The sequence below is a fragment of the Clytia hemisphaerica genome, unplaced genomic scaffold, assembly GCF_902728285.1.
Source record: "Clytia hemisphaerica strain Z4C2 unplaced genomic scaffold, Clytia hemisphaerica genome assembly, whole genome shotgun sequence".
Classification (NCBI taxonomy): Eukaryota; Metazoa; Cnidaria; class Hydrozoa; order Leptothecata; family Clytiidae; genus Clytia; species Clytia hemisphaerica.
In genome coordinates this window covers 907,394-935,391 of record NW_027103300.1, presented here as the reverse complement: position 1 = coordinate 935,391, position 27,998 = coordinate 907,394, and the positions used below count along the sequence as shown (strand labels likewise).

The 27,998-nt window shown below is 37.8% G+C and overlaps 3 protein-coding genes across 3 annotated transcripts in view; 2 read left to right on the top strand and 1 right to left on the bottom strand.

The window, feature by feature from the left end:
• The first annotated feature begins 333 nt into the window (after positions 1-333).
• Positions 334-27,788, top strand: LOC136811148 (DIS3-like exonuclease 1). Its single transcript, XM_067067768.1, has 15 exons — positions 334-438; positions 2,873-2,943; positions 3,222-3,296; positions 3,680-3,780; positions 8,558-8,691; positions 9,575-9,654; positions 20,622-20,856; positions 21,162-21,230; positions 22,353-22,451; positions 23,396-23,480; positions 23,979-24,061; positions 24,850-24,950; positions 26,582-26,658; positions 27,239-27,318; positions 27,572-27,788. Exons 1-7 carry the CDS (start codon positions 334-336, stop codon positions 20,716-20,718), a joined length of 663 nt encoding a protein of 220 aa, XP_066923869.1. The 3' UTR covers positions 20,719-20,856; positions 21,162-21,230; positions 22,353-22,451; positions 23,396-23,480; positions 23,979-24,061; positions 24,850-24,950; positions 26,582-26,658; positions 27,239-27,318; positions 27,572-27,788.
• LOC136810852 (uncharacterized) lies at positions 4,467-7,735 on the bottom strand. Its single transcript, XM_067067440.1, has 3 exons — positions 7,650-7,735; positions 6,052-6,261; positions 4,467-5,424 (listed from the first exon to the last, which is right to left on the bottom strand). The coding sequence occupies exons 1-3, from the start codon at positions 7,678-7,680 to the stop codon at positions 5,336-5,338; spliced, it is 330 nt and encodes a 109-aa protein (XP_066923541.1). The 5' UTR covers positions 7,681-7,735; the 3' UTR covers positions 4,467-5,335.
• The window catches only part of LOC136811139 (NEDD8-activating enzyme E1 catalytic subunit-like), a 47,624-nt gene continuing 40,411 nt past the window's right edge, over positions 20,786-27,998 (top strand). The window contains exons 1-5 of the mRNA XM_067067757.1: positions 20,786-20,856; positions 21,162-21,230; positions 22,353-22,451; positions 23,979-24,042; positions 24,850-24,950. Coding sequence (XP_066923858.1) covers positions 20,786-20,856; positions 21,162-21,230; positions 22,353-22,451; positions 23,979-24,042; positions 24,850-24,950 — 404 coding nt within the window. The remainder of the gene's footprint in view (positions 20,857-21,161; positions 21,231-22,352; positions 22,452-23,978; positions 24,043-24,849; positions 24,951-27,998) is intronic.

The window sequence follows — 27,998 nt, the reverse complement described above, 5'->3', positions numbered from 1 at the left end:
CAATAACGGAGACAGGAAGTTCTTGTTCGCAACAAATTCCGATTTAGTTTGCTACAACAATGACTGTCGCGATTTGAGGTCCGCTTCTGTAGCATCAAAAGTTAGCTTTGAATGCAAACATTCGAAGCACCCCAGTGTGCAGCCAATGTATTCAGTGACGGAATTTCAGCTCTGTGATATCACAGAATTTACCCCAGACCTGAAAAAACAAAGTGATATCGTTGAAATGCAGTCTCTTCTAAACAAGTCTGACTTTAAATATCCTGCCGTTGCTAAAGTTTCCTGCAAGAGCTACGCAGTGAAAGCTTTCACACAGCAGTTTCACCGGCAGAAATGAATCATGTCCACGTGAAGGTTGCTGCCTTAAAAGGTACCGGAAAGAACCAAATTAGGTGCATGGCCAACGACTACAGGAAGAAGAAAGGTCGCACAAAAACTGTAAGTAATTTTTCACTGTTTTTTATAGGAAATAGTATTCTTTTTCAATTTTCTCAAACTTCGCAGGTTTAAATTTGTGGGTAGGTACAGTATCGAACTTCTTAAACCTCACTGTAAGTCCCGATAATAGTTCTATAACTTTGGCGGGAAAAAAATAAAAAAATGGGAATACAATGGGTTTTCCTCTGACAAACGCGCATGCGCACTAGTATCACAACAAAATCATCCAAAACTTGCGAAAAAAAACAAAAAAAACTAGCTACAAACAAACCTGAACAAACAGAGAAAAAAGACTGATGTGTTTTAAACTTGTAGCTAGTTGAAGCTAGCTAAGCTATAGCCTGCTTATTGTCTAAAGTCTGGAAAATTTGGTTGGTGTGTTTCCATAGAAAGAAGGTATCATATTTTGGTTTCAATCTCTCGAAATCTGTGTCACTGTGATAACAGTACGTCCCAACTTCAACCAAGTTCATTCAATGTCAACTGTTAATTGGCAACCTTCTGACCTTACACCAAGACCTTAATGCAAGATCATAAGTTATACCATGACTTTCGTTACAAATAGCAGTTCCTTGATATTTCCAAAGCTTTTGACAGAGTTTGGCACGATGGTTTAATTTTCAAACTTAAGTCATATGGTGTTTCTGGCTCCCTTCTTTTATTAATCCAGAATTTTCTACACGGGAGACGGCAGCGGGTTGTTCTTGATGGTCAAGCTTCTGATTGGACGGAAGTCTTGGCAGGTGTACCTCAGGGATCTATTCTCGGACCCCTCTTTTTTTTGATTTACATTAATGACCTCCCTGAAGGAATCATTTCCATGATCAAAATTTTTGCTGATGACTCATCCTTGTTTTCGCTTATCCTAGACCATATTCGCTGCTCTCAAGAACTGAACAGTGACATGGAGAAGATAAGTGAGTGGGCTCATCAATGGAAAATGTCCTTCAACCCTGATCCTTCTAAACAGGCAGTTGAAGTGTACTTTACCCGGAGGTTAAATCCAGCTGACCCCCCAGAAATTATTTTCAATAATGCAGCCATTGCAATTCAGGATCATCAAAAACATCTTGGTCTCATACTTGATCAAAAGCTGGCCTTTGACCGTCACCTTGATGAAAAAATAAAAAAAGCTAATCAAGGTATTGGTCTTATTCGCAGACTTCGTAAGTTTCTACCCAGGGAATCTCTTGTCACTATATACAAAACCTATGTTAGACCACACCTAGATTATGGAGATATCGTATATGATCGTCCTGGTAATTCTACATTTTCTGAAAAACTCGAGTCTGTTCAATATGATGCCTGTCTTGCAATTACTGGATGCTTCAGAGGAACATCCAGAGAAAAAATATACCTTGAGCTAGGCTTTGAAAGCCTGGCAGACAGACGGTTAATTAGAAGACTCGTATTTTTTTATAAAATAATCAATGGCTTTGCTCCTGCTTATCTTACGAATATTCTTCCTCCCCAGAGAGGAGAGGAAGAACGCAATGCAGGGCGAAGGATAAAACCACCACTCGAGGCACCTTTCTGTAGAACCGAGCGTTATCGTGCCTCTTTCTTTCCTTTTTGCATAAATGAATGGAATAACCTCGGAGATCATATACGAAATCTTCCCACTATTAAGTCTTTCAAGCAAGCAATTCTCCGATTTCTCAGACCCAGTGCTAACTCAATTTTCAGAGCTAGTGACAACGATGGTGAGCATAAGTTCAGGCATAATTTTGCAGACACAGTTGACCCCTTCTGCAACTGTCGACAAAATTCAGTAGAAACAACACAGCATTTTTTGATGCATTGCTCTGATTACTCTAATGACAGACTTGTGATGTTTGACAGCCTTCTCCAACTTGACATAACCTTGTTTCCATTTAATCCCAAAACATTGTGTAGAATACTTCTTTATGGCGACCCCGATTTTAGCATTGTCAAAAATCACGATATATTGAGTATAACAATAAAATTTATCCGTGACACAAGCCGTTTTGGGGGACCGTTATTTTAGTATTTTACTCTAAACTGCTCTCCAAGCTCTTTTTGTTTTTGTTTTTTATTTTTTGTTAGTATTTATCCTCTTTAGTAAGTTTTTTTTCTCCATGCATTTATCAATTGATTTATTAATTTATTGTTAGCTTAGTTTGGGTTCCTTCCTCCTGGCGGTATGATCTGGTGGTCCTTTTGCGGGAGGTTAGGAACCCTTAGTTTTGTACTATTTGTTCGTGTTTCATATACTATAGATAAAAAAAAAAAAAAAAAAAAAAAAAAAAATTCGAAAGCTTAACACTAATGGGGTAGATTTAAAAAGTCATACCTCAAAGTTTTTGAGTCACTCGGTACTGTCTCGAAAACCTACATTTAAACCACTTTTTTAGTAATGTTTTTACTTCACGTTTATTCTGAGAAGATAAATAATTATCTTTTAATGTTACAGGGACGGTTCTTTGCAAATTACTTGAAAGTCAATAAACACCGACCTATGATGGAAGCGTTCATTCAAAAAGGGTATGAAATATAGAGTTTTGATACATACTAACGGCATCTTTAACACTTTATGAAGCTTTTTATCATACCAACTTGTGTTTTTATTTAAAATATTCACAGAACCAATCAGTAAAAGAAGCAAAAAAACAATTTCAATCTTCTTCTTAAATCAACTTAAGGAAGTGTCTAAAGTAACTTCTTCATAAAGTCTTCATAGTTATCATATATGATAATGTTCTTTTTTATAATTATTTAGCAATAAAGTTTCCTCATAAAAATTTTCTTTCATTTCTAAACAGGGACGGCAAGATTAGTTCTTCCTCCACCAGTACAAATAATATATCTCAAGTCCTCATCTATGGTACTGCAGCAAGGTTTGTTTTCAATGCATGATGTTCACCAGTGCAATGGCTTATTTTTGCCACTCAAAGGTGTACAACCGTAAAACGTTGATCCTTCAAACTTCTGGACTATTACCATGGCATCTCAGCGGTTTGAAAAAGCCTGGAAACCTAGAAAAGGACCTGTTTTAAAAGGAAATCGGAATATTAGGAAAAATCGGTGAACTTTTCTTTTAGTCTTCTTTCCAGAAGTTTTTAAGTTAAGTTTTTTTAAAGCTTAAATCTTAATAATACTTTTTTCAAAATTTGTCAATGATATCAACCAAAATCGGCACACACCAAAATTATTTTGGCAAACTGCTGGGAAGTTTCGAGCTATTTTGGTCCAGATATGACAACTATTTTCTTCTTCTTAGAAACCGTGCAGTAGACGGTGATTCGGTGGTGGTGGAATTGTTACCAGAATCTCAATGGAAATCCAGATCTACCTCTATTCATCAGCATTCAGAATCTAATTGTAAGTGTGTTGAAAGGTCTTCCGTTTCAGACAGATTCCCGTCTCAGTGAAGAATATATTATATATCTTTAAAAGAGGCCTCAAAATTCTGCATAATCATCAAAAATTTCAAGAATGTGTGCTTGTACATACTTGCTAAGTAAAATCCATTTTACGTCTTAGATGAAGAACCTTGCTTAGGTCACTGCTATACTTAATTGAATGTTACGATTTGTTACTAAGACTTGACTGTTGATGACGACAATAACATTGGTAGAAGTTTGGCCGATGTCAAAAAGTATTAACCTAAGCTTTCAGTTAAGTAGAGACAAATTTTTTTGTCATATTTGAAACAACTTCAAATACTACAGAGGTCATATCCTGTCAATTTTACATTTCTGAAATCAGCAATGCTCAAAGTTTCAAAAAAGTGTACAAATGAAAATGTTTGGTCAAATAGATAAATCCTAAACTATATTTTCGATGAGGTATTACTTGATGATATATTTTTTCTAGAACTTTACTAGGGTTGATTTTCATTTGGCAATGAGTATATCTATGCCATCCAAAAAAAACAAAATTCAGATAGTGAAAAAAAAGCAGTAAAAGCATTTTGGGGACTTCGAAATTCCAAAGGACTTGTGCTAGCTATTACAATATACGTTTTGTAGTTTAATAAATTTTCATTTTTTAAGCATTTTGCGAACGTCTAGCAAAAAGTCGGCGAACACTTTTCCGAAAACGTTTTAACTTGCTTGATTTAGCTTTCTGCGTAGTTGAAGGTGCTCCGTCTTGTTGTTGTTGAGTGAATGGACTAGTTTTATCATCCTCATGAGATATTTCCAAGTAACTCTCCCCTTCAACGGGGCGGCATTCCACTATATTACAATAGGGCGTGATTTTCTCGAACGAGGCATCATCCGATTCTATGGAATCCTCGCTGTCATTAGGAGCGCCAACGCCATCATGGGTGGCTGAGTTTTTGGAGCTGGAGCTTATGGCGATCATATGTTCCCGCGCCATTTGATTTAATTTTTTGTCGATTTCTTCTTTCTTCTTTTTTACACTCCTACTGTGTTCTTTGTGTGGTGTAGTTTGGCTTCGTACTTTTTGAGAGTTTGTTTTGCTTTCAGCTCTCTGAGAGTTAGTGTTACTTTGTATTTTGTGAGGGTTAATTTTGCTATATGTTTTGTGAGGGTCAGTTTGGCTTTGTACTTTGTTAGATGTAGCTATGCTTTGTGCTGTTTTAGGTTTAATTTTGCTTTTTACTTCCTGAGGCGTATCCCAGTTTTGAAGTGTATTCTTACTTTCTTCTGTGGCAGATGTATTTTTAATTTGTTCTATGCAAGATGGATCCCTTGTTTGTTCTTTTTGAGGCGTATTCTTAGATTGCTCTTTATGTGATATATCCCTCGTCTGTTCGATGTAAGGAATGACTTGGCTTTGTACCATGGCACTAGAGTTATATCGAGTCAGTCCAGACTTGATACTCACTTTACTTTTTTTTACACCTGGTGACAAACTCTTCCCACTTGCTTTTGTTTTAGAGGTTTGACAACTAACTTTTGTCTCCGTCTCAATCCCTTGCCATGAGCCTCTGATTTTGAATACGCCTACAGAGTTGACCAATCGTTTCTTCGAAATTCTTGTTCCTCATTCGAACGCCTGAAAGAGAATATTTAAATTGAAATTCTAATCAACAAAAGGTCAAATATATGAATAGGGTGAAAAAGTGAAAAACGAAATGGTGAATTATCCAATAAACTTGATGTGAGATTATTGTGTGGATAGAACGAGAATTCATGATATGCACCATTGCAATGTTTTCCACGGACCCAAACAGCTGATTGGTTGAAATTGATGTATTAACTGATTTTACGTCACTTACAACCAATCCGCTATTGGGTCCGTGATGTAATGTCAGAAGACATTGCAAAGCTGCATATCATGAATATTTTGTTTCATTTCAATTTCAACAGCATGAAGGATAGCTCAATACACAAGGTCAAAATGATATTACAGTTGACATTCTCTAATTCGATTTAGATTTTCATCGAATAAGGGAGCGTATCGAATTGTAGAGAGTCGTTTATGAGTACTTTCAATATTACCGAATAATGGAGCCTATCCAATAATAGAAATGTTGTTTTTTTTTGTTTGTTTTTTTGGTTCCTACCTCCTGGCGGTATAATCTAGGGTTTTTAGCGGGAGGCCAGGAACCTTTAGTGTTTGTATATTTGTTCCGTTTAGAACCTATTATTGAAAAAAAAGTTTAAAATTTACTACCCATACCTTTCCCACTGTCTGTGCTGTGGCGTCGGTTATTTCGTACATAACCAGTTCGTGTATCAATATCTTGCATCATCAAAAAATTTTCTTTCACTTGTAAGGTCTCCAGACTTTCATTTTGCATTAGAATAATATCTTTTTGTTCGACCTCGAAAGTGGATGTCATGATATGAGATAAATTTCGTCCTGTGCTCAACGATTCGTTTGATGAACCTGAAAAAACAATCAAAATCTATTCATTGTATCGAGCACTCTTGATCTATTGTCATGGATATTCTTTTTTGAATCATACCCAACCGTCCTAAATACACCTTTTCGACCGTAGCCGCCAATTGCCGCGCGGGTATTTTTACCACCCCGAAACCGTCCCAGTCTTAAAGACAATAGAAAAAAGTCTAACGAAAGGATTGGATCGAGTTTAGGGGAATCATTAAATAATAAAGTGACACGCGCCTGACCGCGCGACTACGGTCGCAGTACTTTTACTTGAATTTAGGCGGTCGGCTTTAAGCTTTTCTTCCTTTCAACGAAAGTCAAACTCAAGTACAACAAAGAGATTTGATTATTCGAGTTAATCAGGATCGGAAGACGCCGAATATCTAATTTTGGACCTACCTCCGGGTGCCCCGGTGGAGGTCCTATGAATTAACCGTCGTCTGTTCGTTCGTTCGTTCGTTCGTTCGTTCGTTCGTTCGTTCGTTCGTTCGTTCGTTCGTTCGTTCGTTCGTTCGTTCGTTCGTTCGTTCGTTCGTTCGTTCGTTCGTTCGTTCGTTCGTTCGTTCGTTCGTTCGTTCGTTCGTTCGTTCGTCTGACCGTTTGTCTGTTACCAGCTTTTCTCGAGATTGGCTCATTAGTTTTTTCTGATTTTTTGAACAATGATGCAAAATGACAATAAAAAATGCCGGTAATCGCCGTGTTTGCAGATTTTTATTGGATTTTTTCCTTATATTCATTTCTATGTTTTTTACACAAAAACATTATTGATCACAATGCTCACCATCAAGCATGATTCAATTGTCAATAAAACTGATTTTTGCGACCAGAACTTTCTATTTATTTTTTCCCTATAGCCCTTCCCTCTCCCCACATCAACAATCAATGATGAATTTATTGCGTTATGCATTTTCGCTAAACGCTATATTTTCTGACTGATTTTTTTTCATTTTTCTCCTCGCATTGCTATCTAACTTTCATCATCAGGTAGGTCCATTCAGCATCTAGCTTGTTTCATTTGAATTTGTTTTTCCACCAGATTCTTGTGACCTCAAACCTCATCTTTTCCATGAAGCTTTTTGCGCAGAGGAAAAATGACAAAACATACTATTCATAGACCTGCCTTCACCTGACGATCACGGCTCTTTCTCGACACCGTTCGTCTGTAACGCGTCTGTAGGATCCTGGGGAGATTGTCACTTGGAGTCATTGCAGTGCCGTTTTAAGTAACTGATGTCAATCAATGTGAGGCAAAACACGTAAAGCGTGATGGACGTAACACAGTGATTAAAAATTGCGTGATGGGATAGGAATAGACAGCTTATAGACGCGCTCATATCCAGGAAAATGTACATACGTACCCTTTGGATTAATTTATAGAAATAGACCTTCAAGTTGTCCTTCCTCGTCGTGAGACATCCGATATGCTATTATACTTCGTGCTGCGCCAAAGACCAAACTTTCGAAAAGTTGATTTGCTGTCAAAAGAAAAAAATTTTCTACGTCAATGAAGTTTAATGATGAACGGCGCAGTAACTATAAAAAGTCTATACATGCTGTTTTCTCTTTGGTTGAATTGCAGGAGGCTTTCAGGCCCATTTTCGCAATTATAGATGCTTTATATAAGCACCCCGTGAGCACCTTGGACTGGCTGCCCAATACCCTTCACACGGCATTTGTTGGCCCGGGCAAAGGTTCATTAACTTGCCAAGTGAACCGCTGCGAGTGAGAATCGAACCTCAGTCGCTTGTGCAGTAACTATGGTAAACTAAGATTATTGACCAATAACAATGATAAATGTTCCATAAAATTCATGGTTAAACTTGTAAGTTCGGAGAAATCCATCTTAATAAACAAAAGAGACTTTGTCCTTATATCTGAAAAAATTGCCAATGAAAAAACTGACGTCAAATATATTTTATCGAGAGAGAGCAAATGACGTCAATTTTTATCAAATTGTCAAAGGGTGTTCAGGATGTACGATTTTTCATAAGAGGTTGTTGAATTTTTATCCACAGACATTTTACTCTAAAGAGACTCTCAAATTTCGCTTTAGAAAATAGATAGTACCTCTTGAATTCTGATTTTGATCTTACAATTTAGATGGCAATTTGAATTTTAAGAGTGTACCTGATATTACAAGCAATACTCCCTCTTAAAAGTATCATCAACCCAACCCCCCCTAAATGTAGAGGGTCATCATGGGAAACATATCGTCCAGCCCCTCCCTCATTGACGCATTTTTCCGGACAAGTCTAATGGTCGTTTATGTGGACATTAATGTTTTCATTTTTAGCGTCATCGACTAATCAGCACAACGATTCTGACGACAAAATGGCAACAGGTCGTGTTGTCGGTGTTTTACAACGGAACCTGCGTGATTATGTCGTCTCTATACCGGAGGAAGAAATCAACAGTCGATCCTCTAAGGTATATCATACAGGTCTCAATACAATAAAACTTTCCACTGCCTTTGTGCATAAGTTTTATGATTTAAGGTGATTCATTTTAATCCAAAATATTACGATCACGAAGAAAAAATTATACTTTAGGCGTACAAACTTTCGCGAGCATAAACTTTCGCGAGGACGAAAAATCGCGAAATTCACGACATTTACTTTCGCGAATTTAACGGAAAAATATTTTTCGCGAGCATAAACTTTCGCGAATCAAGACGTAAAATTGAGAAATTTCACATGAAAAAATGGCTTAGAGACACAAATACTTCTTGGGTTGCCTTGAAACATTTGTCCTTTGACTTATTTAGTCTTTTAGCAGGCTAAAAAGTGCCATAAAAGTTACATTTTATTCAAAGTTTGAAGTTTTACAGATTTTCTATTTTGTCAAGAATTTTTCGCGAGCATAAACTTTCGCGAATGGTCCTTCCTAGAATTTTTAAAGACATTTACTTTCGCGAAAAGGGCCAAAATTCGCGAAAATCGCGAAAGTTTCTGCTCGCGAAAGTTTCTACGCCTAAAGTATAAGAAACTACATCTAAATTTACTTTATCCTACTCTATCTTACTCTATCACGTAAGAATTAGATTTGAAAGGTTCTAAAATTCTAGTGTCATATTGGATTTAAAACAAAAATATAACAAATTCATGGGTGTAACAACTTTTATTTTTCACGAAGCTTTTCGGTATTCATACCATCATCCAGGTTCATAAAAATGATCTAATTCTTTTTCTAAAATTCTAATTCTGCTGTTTTCAGCATAAAATTTGACTCTGTACAGACCATGTCAATAAAAAACTTTAACTTTATAAGGGTGTACGTTGTCTTATTATATATATTTTGGTTTTGTTTGAAGGTATTGGGGATACCATGGGACAGGAAAATCCCCAAGATACGCATCACAACACGTCAAAAAGATCGTCTGAAAACTGAAAGGTATTCTCACCGAGGGATTGATTTATAGATAGAATCTAGTCTCTCTTGTATGAAGGGTACGAACATAGATTTACAAAACCCGAAGGGCTAGATATCGTGCTTTTGCTGAAAAGTGTGCCGAGGTTAGGCAGGAAATCCTATCTAAGTCACGTGACATTATAATAGAATTTCAGCGCTTGACCAATCAGAATCTTCGCGGGTTTTCGAAAACAATAGCAGCAATATTTTTTGCGATAATCACTTTTTTTTTTCTTGGAAGGGCTCAAAGCACGCCATTTAGAACTTCGGATGGAAAGTAGAAAAAAGGGGTCTTTTTACCAAAATTGTCGTTCATAGACCACTTTTTTGCTAGTGATATATTAAATGAATCTTATCAGTAAAACCAAGAGTCTTCCCGTGTGTTTAGTAAGGTGAATGCTTGGATTAATTTACGCGTGATTTAATTTTGCGTGACCAAAAAATCGGGGTTTCGGTGAACATTACAAAGCTGCAATCTGATTGGCTGTTAGAAAACCAATAAAATTCTAACCCAAAGACTAATTAGGAATAATTCAGGATAGGAGTAATAGCTCTCAAGGCTTTACACCCCTTTCCTTTCAGTTTTACGAGTGCCCCCACACACACACCCACATACACCCTATACATAGACACCCTATACACAGACACCCCCACACACAGTGTGTTCAGATCTCGTGCTCGCCGTGCTAAGCGTGCTCGTTGATTTAGGTAAAATTTTACACCCCTTTCCTTTAAGTTTTACGAGTGCCCCCACACACACACCCACATACCCTATACACAGACACCCTATACACAGACACCCCCACACACAGTGTGTTCAGATCTCGTGCTCGCCGTGCTAAGCGTGCTCGTTGAATTAGTTAAAATTTTACACCCCTTTCCTTTAAGTTTTACGAGTGCCCCCACACACACACCCACATACCCTATACACAGACACCCTATACACAGACACCCCCACACACAGTGTGTTCAGATCTCGTGCTTGTCGTGCTAAGCGTGCTCGTTGAATTAGTTAAAATTCTACACCCCTTTCCTTTCAGTTTTACGAGTGCCCCCACACACACACCCACATACACCCTATACACAGACACCCCCACACACAGTGTGTTCAGATCTCGTGCTCGCCGTGCTAAGCGTGCTCGTTGAATTAATTAATATTTTACACCCCTTTCCTTTAAGTTTTACGAGTGCCCCCACACACATACCCACATACCCTATACACAGACACCCTATATACAGACACCCCCACACACAGTGTGTTCAGATCTCGTGCTCGCCGTGCTAAGCGTGCTCGTTGATTTAGTTAAAATTTTACACCCCTTTCCTTTAAGTTTTACGAGTGCCCCCACACACACACCCACATACCCTATACACAGACACCCTATACACAGACACCCCCACACACAGTGTGTTCAGATCTCGTGCTTGTCGTGCTAAGCGTGCTCGTTGAATTAGTTAAAATTCTACACCCCTTTCCTTTAAGTTTTACGAGTGCCCCCACACACACACCCACATACCCTATACACAGACACCCTATACACAGACACCCCCACACACAGTGTGTTCAGATCTCGTGCTTGTCGTGCTAAGCGTGCTCGTTGAATTAGTTAAAATTTTACACCCCTTTCCTTTAAGTTTTACGAGTGCCCCCACACACACACCCACATACCCTATACACAGACACCCTATATACAGACACCCCCACACACAGTGTGTTCAGATTTCGTGCTCTCCGTGCTAAGCGTGCTCGTTGAATTAGTTAAAATTTTACACCCCTTTCCTTTCAGTTTTACGAGTGTTCCCACACACACACACACACACACACATACACTATACACAGACACCCTATACACAGACACCCTCACACACAGTGTGTTCAGATCTCGTGCTTGCCGTACTAAGCGTGCTCGATTTTGAAAAGTCTACAACATTTTGTCCGTCCGTGATTGTATGTATCTTATGATTGTAAAGGGCTACGTGCATCAAGTTTTGACCAGTGATAGATAATGGATATTTAAATTTGAGTTTTATCGTTTTGATACAGTTAATTTTAATATATATTACTAGACGTCGTCGCAAACGCCGGTTAACGGTTTTGCTTGTACATCAAAAGCCTTTAAAATACTATAATGTTGGTTAATTCCTGACATTGTTTCGGCTTAAAATGCCGAATACAATAATAAAAATTATACTTCTAAACTTTCAACATTAGTCAAAAATTTGTGTCCGTAAGCCTCGTTGATATGTCTTTTTAAGATAACGGAAGTCTGTGTTCAATGAAATGCCATAGTTACCCTGTCAAAATTATCGAGGGTACCCGTCGTTGCAGACGTCCAAAGGTGTCTGAGGTGGTGAGAGGGTTGCTTCTAGGAAAGAAAAAGCCTTAGTTGTGAAGGAGAGGCTCGCGCTTTGCGATTGAGCACTGAAGGTTTACCCGTTTGTTGGCTTCACATGCGGACAGATTAAGACCGGCGCATATGCAATGCTACCAACATTGAAACCTTTTTAAATGATATTAGACGAAGTTTAATCATCAAACAACAATGTTGGATTTTGTTGCGTGTGTTGATATAAAATAGCTCGAAATCATGCAAATCCGTCGTGACAGTCTTGAAACCGAATAGCGCGAGACTTTTTGTATCGAAGGAGGATAGGTTTTCCAGCCGCGGCGTTCAAATTTTAGAAACCTTAATATGTTACTGGGCTAGCGTTATAGAAATTTTTCATAAACTCAATTAGTATAGAAGATTCTACGGACCATATAGACATTTTCAATTTCAGTTGAGCTAGAATCTGACGATGTTTTCTGTCCGAAAACTTTAGGGCAGACTCCAGGCTGGACACTTAAAAAATAGTTGTCAGATTTGGCTGAAATTTGGCACACTTTTTCATTGAGTCAATATCATGGGGTGCTTTTTTTCAATGCACGATGGAGTTCGATTATTCGATTGGTTCGACAAGTTCGATTGATCGGGTCTGGCTTAATGTCATATCTCTTTAATTGTAAGATTCCTATCATTTTATTGGTGCATTTACTAACTACACATAAAAGAAATAAAAACCTTCGTAAATACTCTAACAAACACAAAAAACATGACAGAAATACAAACAACCAGCTGACAGCATGCTGAAAACTGCCATTTCTTTAAAAACGAGCGATGTTTAAAAATGCTTGGTTACGTCTACCTGGACTTGCGGACTGACAAAACGTTAGATTTTATCTTACCTTAGCGAGTGAGTCCATCTTTAGACTATTCGAGAATGTTCTAGAAGTTTCCAAAGCACTTTCGTTTTCTAATTTTTGTTCATCACCGCCACCGCCACCACGAAAGCCTATCGTAATACTTTCGCTATGCGAAATTAATCTTGTTTTGATCCAGTCACCTGATTTACTTCTATTTTACAGGGCAGTATCTATTAGAGGATTTCGTTTTATGCTTGATAACAAAATTAATTTTTTTCTCTCTCTATTTCATTTAGACTAGTCGACAAGTTAACAAACAATTCCAATACTGTATAGCAGACATACCTATGATGAAGGGAGTGAAAATCAAGCGTTTTTAAGTCATTTAGATTTATGAAGTACTCGAAAGACTAAAGGTCGTATAAGTGATTCAAAGGAAGCCAGATTTAACTGTATGAAACGTAAACAAACCAAAGACACGAACCTAGCAGAAAGAAAACTTAATTTGGCAAGTAAATTCCATAGAGGAAGATGTATGGTACATAAGGTCATAAATTGGCTTTGGTAACAAAATGTTGAATGGAAAGGTTCCCCCCAATCTCAACAAAATCCAAGCGGAAATATTTCAATTTCCCAATTTCTCTTTTTAACAAGGTACTTTACTAATATTATCTTTTGAGCCCCCTCAAACCCGCCGCTGATAGTTGGACCTCTTAAACAACTGAAACCTTTTCATTTGCATTTGCATTTGCGTTTTCCCGAGTTTTCCCCTTTTTACGCGATATCGTGTGAGTTTGCAGACTCACGAAATTGTGAAGATCCCTGTGATTGATTTTAGGCTGATACGTGAAATAAAATCCGCACGAAATATTTGAAACACTACATTTTTTTTTTTTATAAGCAAGTGTCTGCCCCTACATCAGGCTCGCATTATGCTTAGCATTCTATTGTTCTCAAACAATAGAACCATTGTTTAAGTACTAAAAACTGAGCCTGCATATGCTTATAAACGTTATGCTTATAAAAGTTAAAAACATGTAATTCGTGAAAATAAATCCAGAAAAATTATATCAATTCATTTTGGCTCGCGAAAATTAACCCGATCAAAGTATACAATTTGCTGCGGACAGTTGTAGGTTTGTTCAGATCAGGTTAAGTTTTAAGTTGATAACTCACAATGGTTGGGCAAAATTTTTCATCTTTGTACAGTGGCAGTGAATCAGTCATAATTCCTTACATTTAGTGATTTATGTGTATGTTCTCTTTAGTGATTTTTGTTCATTTGGTTGACTGCAACACTTTATGACCACCAACAATCTGTTATCTGCTATTTGTAACGAAAGTCATGGTAATGGGAAAACCTCTGAATGGGAAAACCTCTGAGTGGAAACAAATCAAGGCAGGAGTTCCTCAAGGCTCAATTCTTGGTCCTTTGTTTTTTCTAATCTACATCAACGACCTTCCCAACAATCTCGAGACCAAGGCTAAAATCTTCGCTGATGACACGTCTTTATTTTCATTAGTGATTGACCAACTTTTGAGCGGTGAGGAATTAAACAGAGGTCTTGCAAGAATAAGTGAGTGGGCTCGTCAATGGAAGATGTCTTTTAATCCTGATCCCACAAAACAAGCTGTGGAAGTTTACTTTTCCAAAAGGCTCTTACCAGCTAATGCTCCTGTTTTATATTTCAATAATACTGACATAAAAACTAGTGAATGTCAGAAGCACCTAGGTCTTATCTTGGATTCCAAACTCTCATTCAGTCACCATTTAGACGAAAAAATAAAAAAGGCCAACAAAGGTATTGGCCTCATTAACAGACTTCGCAAACATGTACCAAGAAAATCTCTGCTTACTTTATACAAATCTTACATTAGACCACATTTAGACTATGGGGATATTATATACGACCATCCTGGAAATTAGACTTTTGTTCGTAAGCTTGAATCCATCCAATATAATGCTTGCCTTGCTATAACTGGCTGCTTTCGTGGAACGTCTCAAGAAAAACTTTATTCTGAACTTGGTCTCGAGAGTCTTGCTGATCGTCGATTTAGTAGAAGAATGGTCTTCTTCTACAAAATTTTAAACAATTTAGCCCCCTCTTATTTACGTAACTACTAACCAGCAAGACTTGCGGCACCGGGTAATCTAAGAACAAGAAATCCTATTTATCAACTTAATATTCGAACTGAGCGTTTCCGGAATTCTTTTTATCCATACTGCATAACACAGTGGAATATTCTGGCTGGTCGTATACTCTTAGGTGCCAAATAAACGGGGGGGGTTCGAATAAACGGGGGGGTTGGAAAATTTTCGAAATTTCAATAAACGGGGGGGACCTATTTGCCGGGGGGTTGGAAATTGTACTTATGAAAACCCAAAAATAAGGTAAATATAGGCTAAAATCAGGCTTTTTGGAGCAAAATAAGGGGACTTCTTTTAGCCAACTGAAAATATTCTTTAAAATTAATAAACGGGGGGGTCCTAATAAGGTCCGGGGGGGTTGGAAAATTTTCGAAAAATTAACAAGCGGGGGGGACCGTTTATTTGGCACCTAAGAGTAAGAGATATGCCTTCAGTATCTACCTTCAAAAAAGCAATCCTTGAGTTTCTACGGCCCAAACTTTCTCCTGTTTTTGGAGCTCGTGACAACCAGGGTGTGATCCTTCTCAATCGTCTTCGAGTAGGATTTAGTCACCTCAATGAACATAAATTTAGACACGGTTTTCGTGACACCTTAGATCCATTTTGTGCGTGTAGAACAAATTCCATCGAAAACTCTCAACACTTTCTTTTGCACTGCTCTATTTACTCTCAGGCAAGACATCTTTTGTTCAACAAACTTCTGAACCAAGACATAAATATTTATCCACTAAGCCCTCCTAAACTCTTCAACCTTTTGCTGTACGGTGATCCAGAATTACCTTTCAACATAAATAACATAATAATTAATCTTGTCATTGAATTTATTCTCGACTCTGAAAGGTTTAGTGGTGCCTTATTTTAGTTTAATGATCTTCTTACACAGCTCTAATATTTTTTAATATTTTTGTTTATCCTTTTAGTGATGGTTTTCCCTTTAAGTTTTTTTTTCTTTTATTCAATAGCTTAGTACCCTTGGCGATATCACTTAGTGCCTTGCGGGGGGAGGAGCTATTTATTTTTTCTATGTTTTTTTTGTAAGTAGTATATGTTCGTTAGTGTAATGTAGTTCCTCAATCATATGAAAAAAAACAAGCAAGATGCTGAATGGACCTACCTAATGATTAACATCAGATGAAAATAAGAAAAAAGTGACAATGATTGTACAAAAATTCAGAATGGAAAAATAAAGCTTGTGTGTTGAATAATGTAAAATGGTAAAAAGGAATGTCCCCAAATACGAAAATCACTTAAACCATTCAGACCCAAAAAACCTTTTAAGCTGTTTTTGGCCCAAATTTGCCCAAAAAGATTTTCCTTGAAAATCTGGCTCCGTCACATTTTGGGCATTGTCATTTTGCATCATTGTGCAAAAAATCAGAAAAAAATTATGAGTCAACATTGAGAAAAGCTATATTTTCTTATTTGGTTAAAGGGAATTTCCCTAAAATACGAAAATCCGTCTTTTAAGGCGAATAAGAATTTTCCAAGAAAAAACACTTCAGCCATTCTTTAGAGAATCTTGCCCTCCATCTTTGTACAAAAATTCGGAAAAAAGTAATGACATGATTTTGCACAAAGTCCAAAAAACCCTATTTTTAGGCAGTTTTTGGCCCAAATTTGCCCAAATATATCTTTTCTCAAAAATCGGGCTCCGTCACGTTCTGGGCATTGCCATTTTGCATGATTGTGCAAAAAAACAGAAAAAACTAATGAGCCAATCCTGAGAAAAGCTGGTAACAGACGGACGGACGGACGAACGAACGGACGGACGGACATGTGTTAATTTATAGAACCTCCACCGGGGCACCCGGAGGTAGGTCCAAAAAAAAAAAAAAAAAAAGTCATGGTATAACTTATGATCTTGCAGTTGCTACATTGGTGTAAGGTCAGAAGGTTGCCCAATTAATAGTTGACATTGAATGAACTTTGTTGAAGTTGGGACGTACTGTTATCACAGTGACACAGATTTCGAGAATTGAAACCAAAATATGATACCTTCTTTACACACCAACCAAATTTTCCAGACTTTAGATAATAAGCAGGCTATAACCTAGCTACAAGTTTAAAACACATCACAGTCATTTTTTCTCTGTTTGTTCAGTTTGTTTGTAGCTAGTTTTTTTTTCGCAAGTTTTGGATGATTTTGTTGTGATACTAGTGCGCACGCGCGTCTGTCAGAGGAAAACCCATTGTATTCCCGCCAAAGTTATAGAACTATTATCGGGACTTACAGTGAGGTTCAAGAAGTTCGATACTGTACCTACCCACAAATTTAAACCTGCGAAGTTTGAGAAAATTGAAAAAAGCTAAGCAAAGAATGCTATTTCTTATAAAAAACAGTGAAAAATTACTTACAGTTTTTGTGCGACCTTTCTTCTTCCTGCAGTCGTTGGCCATGCACCTAATTTGGTTCTTTCCGTTACCTTTTATGGCAGCAACCTTCACGTGAACATAATTCATTTTTGCCGTAGATGTGCTGGTGAAAGCTTTCACTGCGTAGCTCTTGCAGGAAACTTTAGCAACGGCAGGATATTTAAAGTCAGACTTGTTTAGAAGAGACTGCATTTCAACGATATCACTTTGTTTTTTCAGGTCTGGAGTAAATTCTGTGATATCACAGAGCTGAAATTCCGTCACTGAATACATTGGCTGCACACTGGGGTGCTTCGAATGTTTGCATTCAAAGCTAACTTTTGATGCTACAGAAGCGGACCTCAAATCGCGACAGTCATTGTTGTAGCAAACTAAATCGGAATTTGTTGCGAACAAGAACTTCCTGTCTCCGTTATTGTTCATTTTAATAGATTTTAGACATCCTCTGTCATCGTTGTAAACAACAACGGAGACTGGAAGAACTTTTTTATCGTCCAATTTCAGGTTGCTACGATTGTCACTGTCGCAAACAAAAGACCCACCGAGTTCTCTTCCGCAGTCGCAAACTTTCGGCTTTTTCCGACTGTGGTATTCCTGCCCACAACTCTGACAGGATCCATAGCCCCTCTTGCTACCAGTCTTTTGAATATAATTCGATGCCATGTTCAGCTGAAACTACCCAACGCAACCTCTAGTTAAAATTACAACTTCTAAGTTACTTCAACTTCAAGAATTCAATGACCAGAACCAATCCTGCCCGGTCTGGGATTTGTGAACGTTTTCCTTTCTGACTGCTTTGCCTTACCAGTTGCCGGACCGCCCAAGGGTTTCCCTCGTCTGGTCTTGGAAATTGAAAACAAAAGGCCCACGTTTTTTTGTTTCGAAATTCACGGACACGCTGAGCACGGCAAGCACAGACTTTGAGGGTATATGACTAAACATCGTTTGATGGGCACGCTGAGCACGGCAAACACGGGATATGAAGGCACTGTGTGTGGGGGGTGTATGTGCCAAGTGTGTGTGAAGGGTGTATATGAGTAGGGTATAAAGGGTGTATATGAGTAGGGTGTAAAGTAAAGGTAGGGTGTAAGAATTTTCTTCGACAATTCAGACACGCTGAGCACGGCAAGCACGGACTTCAAGGGTATATGACTAAACATATTGTGCCGGACACGCTGAGCACGGCAAGCACGGACTGCGAGGGTGTATTACTAAACATCGTTTGATGAGCACGCTGAGCACGGCAAACACGGGATATGAAGACACTGTGTGTGTGGGGGGGGTGTATGTGCCAAGTGTGTGTGAAGGGTGTATATGAGTAGGGTGTAAAGTAAAGGTAGGGTGTAAAGTAAAGGTAGGGTGTAAGAATTTTCTTCGACAATTCAGACACGCTGAGCACGGCAAGCACGGACTTCAAGGGTATATGACTAAACATATCGTGTCGGACACGCTGAGCACGGCAAGCACGGACTGCGAGGGTGTATTACTAAACATCGTTTGATGAGCACGCTGAGCACGGCAAACACGGGATATGAAGACACTGTGTGTGGGAGGGGTGTATGTGCCAAGTGTGTGTGTGTGTGGGGGGGGGTGTATATGAGTAGGGTGTAAAGGGTGTGTATGAGTAGGGTGTAAAGTATAAGGTAGGGTGTAAGAATTTTCTTTGACAATTCAGACACGCTGAGCACGGCAAGCACGGACTTCAAGGGTATATGTCTAAACATATTGTGTCGGACACGCTGAGCACGGCAAGCACGGACTGCGAGGGTGTATTACTAAACATCGTTTGATGAGCACGCTGAGCACGGCAAACACGGGATATGAAGACACTGTGTGTGGGGGGGGGTGTATGTGTCAAGTGTGTGTGGGGGGGGTGTATATGAGTAGGGTGTAAAGGGTGTGTATGAGTAGGGTGTAAAGTAAAGGTAGGGTGTAAGAATTTTCTTCGACAATTCAGACACGCTGAGCACGGCAAGCACGGACTTCAAGGGTATATGACTAAACATATCGTGTCGGACACGCTGAGCACGGCAAGCACGGACTGCGAGGGTGTATTACTAAACATCGTTTGATGAGCACGCTGAGCACGGCAAACACGGGATATGAAGACACTGTGTGTGGGAGGGGTGTATGTGCCAAGTGTGTGTGTGGGGGGGGTGTATATGAGTAGGGTGTAAAGGGTGTGTATGAGTAGGGTGTAAAGTATAAGGTAGGGTGTAAGAATTTTCTTTGACAATTCAGACACGCTGAGCACGGCAAGCACGGACTTCAAGGGTATATGACTAAACATATTTTGTCGGACACGCTGAGCACGGCAAGCACGGACTGCGAGGGTATACGAGTAAACATATTTTGACGGACACGCTGAGCACGGCAAACACGGACTTCGAGGGTATATGACTAAACATTGTTTAGTGGGAATGTCAGACAACCACGTTTCTACGTCTGTTTCAAGGAGAGTATGATAGTAATGGTTTGATGTATAGAGAACGCTAAGTACGACAAGCACGCATTTTTAAGGTGTCTTTAATCTATATCGTATATATTGATATCATCCAATCAGATTTCAGCTTTATAATGTTCACCACTACTCAAAAATCGAAGCGAAATCTTCCTGGATTTATTATCAGGAGTCAGGGCCTGGTTGTTCAAAAGTCGATTAGATTAACTCCCGATTAGCGCTAATCGCGATTAGATTTCGATTAGTTAATCCCGGCGATTAACTTCCGTTGTTCGAACGTCAGTTTAACTAATCGTGGACATTTTGCCTGTGTTTTCAAAAATCTTAATCTTGACTTCACTTTTCGAATGTTTTCAAAACATTCGAAAATCTTTTTTTGTTCAAATTTCTCACTTCAATGCAGCGACTTCACTTTTTTTGTAGGAAAAAGTCTCTTAATCCTCGTTAATCCTGGGTCAGAGCAGGATTAAAATTTGGCCAATTTAATCGGGATTTAATCCAGATTTAAGCCTAATTTTTTTCGAACAACCGACGGTTCTGCGTTAATCGGCGCTTATCGAGATTTAATCGAAAATTAAGCTAATCGGCCACTAATCCACTTTCGAACAACCGGGCCCTGGGGTGAGGGTTTTAAAAGTTTCTCATGGGTCGAGCTTCGGTAATGAAAATGGCCCTGAAAATAGTAATCATTTCCCATGTTTTAGAAAATTGATTTTACAAAATTTCACCAGATTTATTTTCGCGAAACAGAAAAATTCTTACTTTGTTATTTTGTATTTTAGATTTGTAGTTCGCATTGGACTCATGGGATGTGGGATCTCTATATCCCAACGGCCACTTCGTCAAATTTCTTGGTCCTGCGGGAAACGTCGAGACTGAGATTGCAAGCATTTTGATGGAACACGGGCTATCAGTGATCCCTTTCAGCGAAGGGATATTAAAGGAGATGCCTGTGAATACAAAGGAGAATGAATGGAAAATGTGCGATGGCGAAATACAAAGAAGAAAAGATTTGAGGTAATAATGAACTTTTTTATGGCTATTTGTTAATTGAAAAATTGAAATTTTTTAAAACTCTTTATTATTTTTTTGATAATTGTAATTGGGCTTAATTGCACGGGGTAGAAATAAACGAGTTACTTGGCTTTTGGTAAGTGAATTTTTTTTATCTGATTAAGATTCATGGTCAGTTCCGTATAAGCTCCGTGAGGTTGAAAAATCAGTCACAAAAACTAACAAGCGGGAGAAGAGTGGGGTTTACTGTATACCAGATAGTAAGCTTTATTATTTTTAATGAATGACTTCTGACTTCTTCATTTTAGAGATTCACATTTTATCTTCAGTATCGATCCTAAAGGTTGCGAAGATGTTGATGACACACTATCTGTCAGGTACACTGAACTCTCACATGAATGAGTCTCGTCTTATTACCAAACAGAACTGTTCAGTCTGTTAGAATAGTAGCGGATGATAAATTATATGTCAAGCGTCCAGTTGCTTACAATAGATCTAAAGATTATCTATTATAACCGACTGTCAAGTTCGATAAACTATGAAATTTCCACTTGAATGGGCCAAGTCTTCATACCAGGACAAAGTCGTCCTGTAGATTAAAATAGAAGTCTTATTTGACTGGGTGTGCGAGACAGTAGGAACATACAAATGTCTAGGTTTCCAGGTAAATTATTGATCAATGTATCGTAACTAGTGGTTGATTGTCGAGTCCTACAACAAGTCACATTTCTTATCATGTTTTCTTGCTCGGAGAGCAGGGTTCAGACAGACCCTGGAAAACCTGGAAAACCTGGAAATATGATCAATTTTCAGAAAAATCAGGGAAACTCAGGGAAACTGAGGGAATTTTATTTTTTGAAGAATGAATGGTTAAACAGATTTAAAAGTTTTTTTAGTTTTAAAGTGTTTATTCATATGCAGTATTTGTAGCTTTAATTTTTACCTTAGGTTTACCATTTGATTTGTGTGCCTTTTGTTTAACGATACATCTCTTTTGACTCTGCTTAGTTTTTATGGTTTGCTTGATACTCAGGGGAAAAATAGGGAAAAAATAGCTAAAATGAGGAATTTCTCAGGGAAAAAACCTTTGAAAATTGATTAAAATTCAGGGAAACTCAGGGAATTTTATTTTCGAAGGTCTGTCTGAACCCTGGAGGGGTACTTATGATCTAAAACCAATCGCAAGATCAACCAGAGACGGAGCCAAGAATTTTTGATTTGGGGATTTTGACCTTTTTATAAACGCAGGCGGGACTTTACACTCTATTAACCCTCAAACAACTAGGCCTCGAAATGTTCAAAGTTGGAGAAAATCTTTTTCTTTTTTTAAATCTTTTTCGACTGCTCTTGCCACTCTTTTTTCCAAACTTATTGTCAAAAACATTTCCACAGCAATTGTAGTTTGGATCTTCGCTTGTTTGCCCTTACCAAATCGCAAAAACATATCCTTTAAGGCCACACCAGGTACTGTATTTTATCCCCATGTTCCAACTTTTCAGGAAACTGGCCAATGGGAATTGGGAACTGGGCGTTCATATTGCGGACGTCACATATTTTGTTCAACCGAACAGTTTGACTGATTTACAAGCTCGTTCGAAGTAAGTATTAATACACCCCCTTCTCACAGTCCCGGTGGGATTTTTTGAGTCAGTGGGGGTAAAAATAACAGACCAAAAATCGATGGGGATTGATATTCCTGTTTTTTTTTCATGACTGGAGATTTGACTTCCATTGTTTTTGAGCCAGAAAATTCAGTGGGATGGAAAAAATGGCACGCTATTTTGCAGTGAGGATTTGCTTATCTGATTATATTCAGTGGGGACAAAAATTAGAGTATAATTTTCCACTGGGGATGATATTTTGGCCAATTTTTCAAGTGGGAAGGGTCCCAGTGGGTCTGTCAGAAGGGGTGTATTAAAAATTTGAGGTCGCGTTCCAGAGAAAAGAGATACTCAACAACAATGTTTTTATGATATTAAGAATTCAAACAAAATTATTTAAAAGAAGACATTTTTAAGAAAAAGAAAATCTGGCGCCCAACCCCTACTTTTTGGTAGACAACTGTCGGCTGTGGTCGCAAGACTTAAGTAAAAGAGTTTAGTTAAGGCCGCTACCCACTCGGCATTTTATGGTCGGCGAACAAGGCGCACTACTCGGGCGTTTTGGTCGCTGAACGCTTTTTCCCATTCCACTGATCCAAAATAAAGTAGAGATATGCTGCACATTTTTTCTTTTTTCTATTGTTGATATTTTTTTGCACATGGTACAAAAGAGTTATATGTCTCTTCTGATTGGCTAATTAAAAAAGAACAATAGGGACGAAGCTGCAAAGCTCAGCGAACAAAGTTGAAAAGTTCCAACTCTTGTTGCGCTCAAAGCGACAGCCTTTGAAAGCTTGATTTATGTAATTTATGCAATAATTAAACCGTGCGCTTTGTTCGCCGACCATAAAATGCTTATTGGGTACTGGCCTTTACACCTCAGCTCAGCTCAACGAAAAGCTACATAAATCTTACTTAATAGACATTTCATTTCATTATAGAACAACAACGGTGTATTTAGCAGACCGACGTCACGACATGTTACCTCAGTTCCGATCTTTGCTCCTTGATCAGCGAGCAGGATAGGTAAAAATTAATTTTGAAATATACTTTTTAAGAGTAGAAACTTTCGCCGATTCTAGTTTTAGAAAAAATTTGCGAATTAGAATTTCGCGAATTCTTTAAAAACACATTTAATTTCTTGTTTGGCAGAAACTGACGCGGGAATTTACGAATATCGAAAAAGTTTCTAGCCGCGAGACTGTCCTTCAAAGCCCTTCAAAATATTATGAGTTATGCTGATATGAACTCAAACCTCTAAATACTCATTGATCAATGACCTAAACTAAGTTTGATTGGGTTCAATAGACAAATCCAAGAATGAATATGACACAGAAGTATTATCTTTCTTTGTAACTAATAGTTACCCTCCCCCTCTAGTCAATAACACAGCTTCTACCCAGCAGGCGGTAACTGTAACTATTCTCGTTTTCATCCCTCCTACACAGGCATTATCTAAGCTTACAAATGCCCTATCAACTCTCGTATTCAGATCAAAGTCCAAACTCGGTTTACCTTATTCAGATATGCAGTCAGTGTGATCTGGGAACTAAATCCCATTGGTGACGTCATTAATCATACTATCCAAGTATAAACTTTTTTATGAGGTAGGTTTTAAATTTCATCGAAAGATAACTCCAAAAGACGTTCATTTAATGTCAGTCAGAGCTATCTTGCCACATCGAACTTTCCTTGTCTCATATACATTAATCGGATTGATTTCTACGCGCCGAAAAAAATGCAATATCTTATTTATTGATTTATTTTCGCGTTGATTGAGTTTCGCAAATCGGCCAAAAATTAGTTGAAAACGGCCTTAAAACGCCAACTTATCAAAAAGCAGCTAATTAATAGTATTTTTGACGCCAAAATATAGTTATAAAATACTTAGGGGCTAAATTCTGCAAGTCAGCGATCTCGATCGATTTATTTTTTGCGAAATTGTGAACTTGAATATCGCAATAACCCAATAAATACATCCCTAGGTAAGATTTCGAGATACCGTGGATCGACTGAGTGTCTTACTAAACTTTTGACTCTTTTTTGTTTCTTTGTATTTATTTGGGATCACAGATATCGTATTCTTTTACACACTAGATAGGTTCAGCACATATTTCCCGTGGAAGTGTGTCCAATTTTGAAGTGGGCTAGTCCTCCATCTTGTTTCTAATTTACCTTCGATTCTTAAACGTTCAGATTCCAAATCGCGCTATTGACAAATTGAAAACAGGATGGCGGTTGTTTAGTCAGCTCTAAAACTGAACACACTACATGGACGGGAAGCTCTAAAACGGGAAGCCTGGTCCAGTCAAGTAACCAGATCAATCAGTTAGATCAATGTTAGGATAAATAAAATTTGAATAACCTCTCCTCAAGCTGTCATTCCTCCTTGTAGGCTGCACAACAAATAGCTATGGGTGAAATGAATTTTAAAGAAGCCCTTGAAAATGTTCCTGAATTACAGAAAGTACAGGATGAAAAGAAATGCCGGCAACAGTGAGTACCTTATCGGCCCTTTTTACGCCGGTCCTTATTGCGCCACAGCCTAATTTTGGGCTTACGCCAATTAGGGCCGTAAATAACGCAAGAACTTGTAAAAACCGCTATTTAGGCTTCAAAACAGTAAATATTGACTAAATTTTACATTGAAATGTCATTTTTCGATAGTAAATTGTTGAAAATTTCATTGCAATGATTTTCTCGAAGTTTTAGACATGGAGTAAAAGAATGAATAATTTTCATCGTCTAATTATACCTAAATACCTTTAAATTGAGAAGAAGTAAAAATTGCAAAATTTTGGCCCTTTTTGCGCCGGCCCTTATTACGCCACTAGCCCTAAAATAACGCCAATAAGGCCGGCGTAAAAATGTATTACAATATACCTATAAACCCTTGATAAGCCCCGAAGGGCTAGATGGCGTGCTTTTGCTGAAAAGTGTTCCGTATTTCGGTAGGAAATCCTACCGAGGTCACGTCATATTACAATAGAATTTCAGGGCTTGACCAATCAGAATCCAAATTTGGTTATCTTCAAGATACACTGTACATGGTGTCCCTAATTAAAGTATCGAGTTTGAACATGCGATTGAGTAGAAAAGTTTGTGTGTGTTATCGCTAAAATATAAGAACGTTCTCCATCACACAGGCTTATTACAAAAGGTAGTTACAACGTATAAATTAATCGTAATGACAAAGAAAAAAGAGGGAGAGCTTAAAATACAATTTTGTGAACACGCACATAAAACTTTCTACTCATAGTTGTGTTTCGACTCGATACTTTAATTAGGGACACCCTGTCTTCTGAATAACGTAATTTTTACAAAAGCTGATTGGTTGCAAGTGGGGCATCAAAAGAAAAAAAACAGACAAATTTTTTGATTCATTGTAGTGATGCATACTATGAACAGAGGAATGTAAAGAGATGGAAAACCAGCTTTTCTGATTACTCAAAGTTCAACGATCACTTCTATTGAAAATTCTATTGTAAAAACGTTGACTAGGTCATTAAATGAAAGTCCAGAAAAGACGGCGGCTCGCCATACAAATCGGACAGTTTCTACATGATTTGACGATAAAGTTCAATTTTTAAGAATAAGGAGCAATATTTAACCATAATGTATAGCAAAAGAAATTCTTAACGCAATGATATTGAATTAGTTCTCGTAAAACTGTCAGAAGTCGAGTAAAATCGAGATGAAGTTATAATTTTCTCGAGCTCTAGCTTTCCATATTATGGTGTGTTCATGATGCGGTTATATCAGTAGAATCGCTAGGAAATTCTGAGCAAGAAGATATAGGGTATATACCTTTTCGTATAGGAGAGGTGTACCCAAAATATAAGCCCTAAAAGTTTGCGCATAATCAGGCTTGAAACAAAAGAATTTTGTCACAACACGCTAATTATGCAGATTTTTTATAGCGACAACAAAAGAAACCTATTTACTCGACATAAACTCCCTTAAGGACAAGAGACCTGGTATATGACGAGCCGTTTTTCCATTGTTTTCAATTGGTTTATATTGTTATACATTTTGTTAAACACACGCAACAACCTTCTACTCAGAATCATGTTCGAACTCGATACTTTTTTTCGGGACACCCTGTATTTCACTTTACTTATTTACAGGTTTGAAGAGATGAAACTAGCTATTCAACATTTGATGTTGATCGCAAGGCGAATCAAATTCTAACGATCACAGCTAGGTATGCTTATTTTTTCATCTTTTAAACAAAAAAATCAGTTATTAAAACTATTTGGCAAAACCATAGAAAGAGTTTACGGCTCAAACCAGCAAACCAAAAACTGATCGGTTTTTTCCAAACCAAAACTGATTTTTCTGAATTTTTAGCTATTACGGTATCATTTTTTCATAAATTAATTATAAAGTTGTATTTTAATTAAGTACTACTCGACCTGATGCCTACCACAATTAAAAAAATTATCGATTTCAAATCTTTTAACCCACATCCATTATAGTGTCATTTTAGTCCAGGAGCCGCAACCGAAAAACTGTCTTTACGGTCATGCAGTGTGTCCGGAAAAAAGCGGGAACAGATTTTAATTTGAAAATTATCAAAATTTCTACCAGAATTTAGACCTCCCCCCCCCATTTTTTTCAAAACAACATTTTAAATACCTTAGGGAAGGGAGTTGATCATTCTAAACCTCAGTGCGATGATTACTTTTTTTGCTTCGTTTAAAATCTGTTCTTCTTTTCATAAGCACACTGTATAAAGCTCAGTCGGGACTGTAATGTTTGACTTTGGTCTACAATTTTTGTAGGAGCAATCGATTTACAAAGCTCTGAAGTTCAATTGGAAATGAACGAAGCCAAAGATATCAAAGACTTGGCAGCTAAACAAGTATGTTGGTCAGCCAGAATTCATTATTTTTCAGTAAAATCGCAAATTGCTTTTCGCTAGTATAATTCTTGACATGTACTAACTAGCACTATAATTGATAGCAAGTGAATCAATTACCTTTAAAGAGTTTTTATTGGTATTACATAATGTCGTTATCGGATGCTCCGTTGCAAACCTTGGAAAATTATGGTGTATCATTAAAATTCTTAAAGTAATCTTTTAAACTACTCTGATCCTTATAATTCTATTTCAGCCTTTAGAAGTTCACGAAACGATAGCAGAATGCATGATCTTCGCCAATCATATAAGCTTCTTTAAAATTTTGTAGTTACGCATTTCTCATGTGGATATTGTATAATGTTTTTAACACTAAACAATTTTCTTTTGACTTAGATTTTCTTCTTAGCTGTCATGCTTGGCCATCGCAGGCAAAAAAATTGAATATCAGAAAAGATATTGTTGCTATTGTTTTTGAAAACCTGTGAAGCTTCTTGGTCATTGGTCAAGCGCTGGAATTCTATTGTAATGTCACGTGACTTAGGTAGGATTCCCTACCTAACCACGGCACATTTTCAGCAAAAGTACGCCATCTAGCCCTTTGGGTATTATAATTCTGTGTCTCCAACCTAAAATCATAATTTTCAAGCTAAAGCAACAGACATATTGTCTGACCCGAAGAT

Excerpts from the sequence above, each read along its gene's own strand:
- LOC136811148 (XM_067067768.1), top strand. The coding sequence starts at position 334 with ATGAATCATGTCCACGTGAAGGTTGCTGCCTTAAAAGGTACCGGAAAG. Across the intron at positions 3,781-8,557 it reads TCAGCATTCAGAATCTAATT|CGTCATCGACTAATCAGCAC; the intron begins GTAAGTGTGTTG and ends TTTCATTTTTAG. Across the intron at positions 9,655-20,621 it reads GATCGTCTGAAAACTGAAAG|ATTTGTAGTTCGCATTGGAC; the intron begins GTATTCTCACCG and ends TTTGTATTTTAG.
- LOC136810852 (XM_067067440.1), bottom strand. The coding sequence starts at position 7,680 with ATGTCTCACGACGAGGAAGGACAACTTGAAG. Across the intron at positions 6,262-7,649 it reads CGAGGAAGGACAACTTGAAG|GTTCATCAAACGAATCGTTG; the intron begins GTCTATTTCTAT and ends TTGTTTTTTCAG. Across the intron at positions 5,425-6,051 it reads CAGCACAGACAGTGGGAAAG|GCGTTCGAATGAGGAACAAG; the intron begins GTATGGGTAGTA and ends ATTCTCTTTCAG.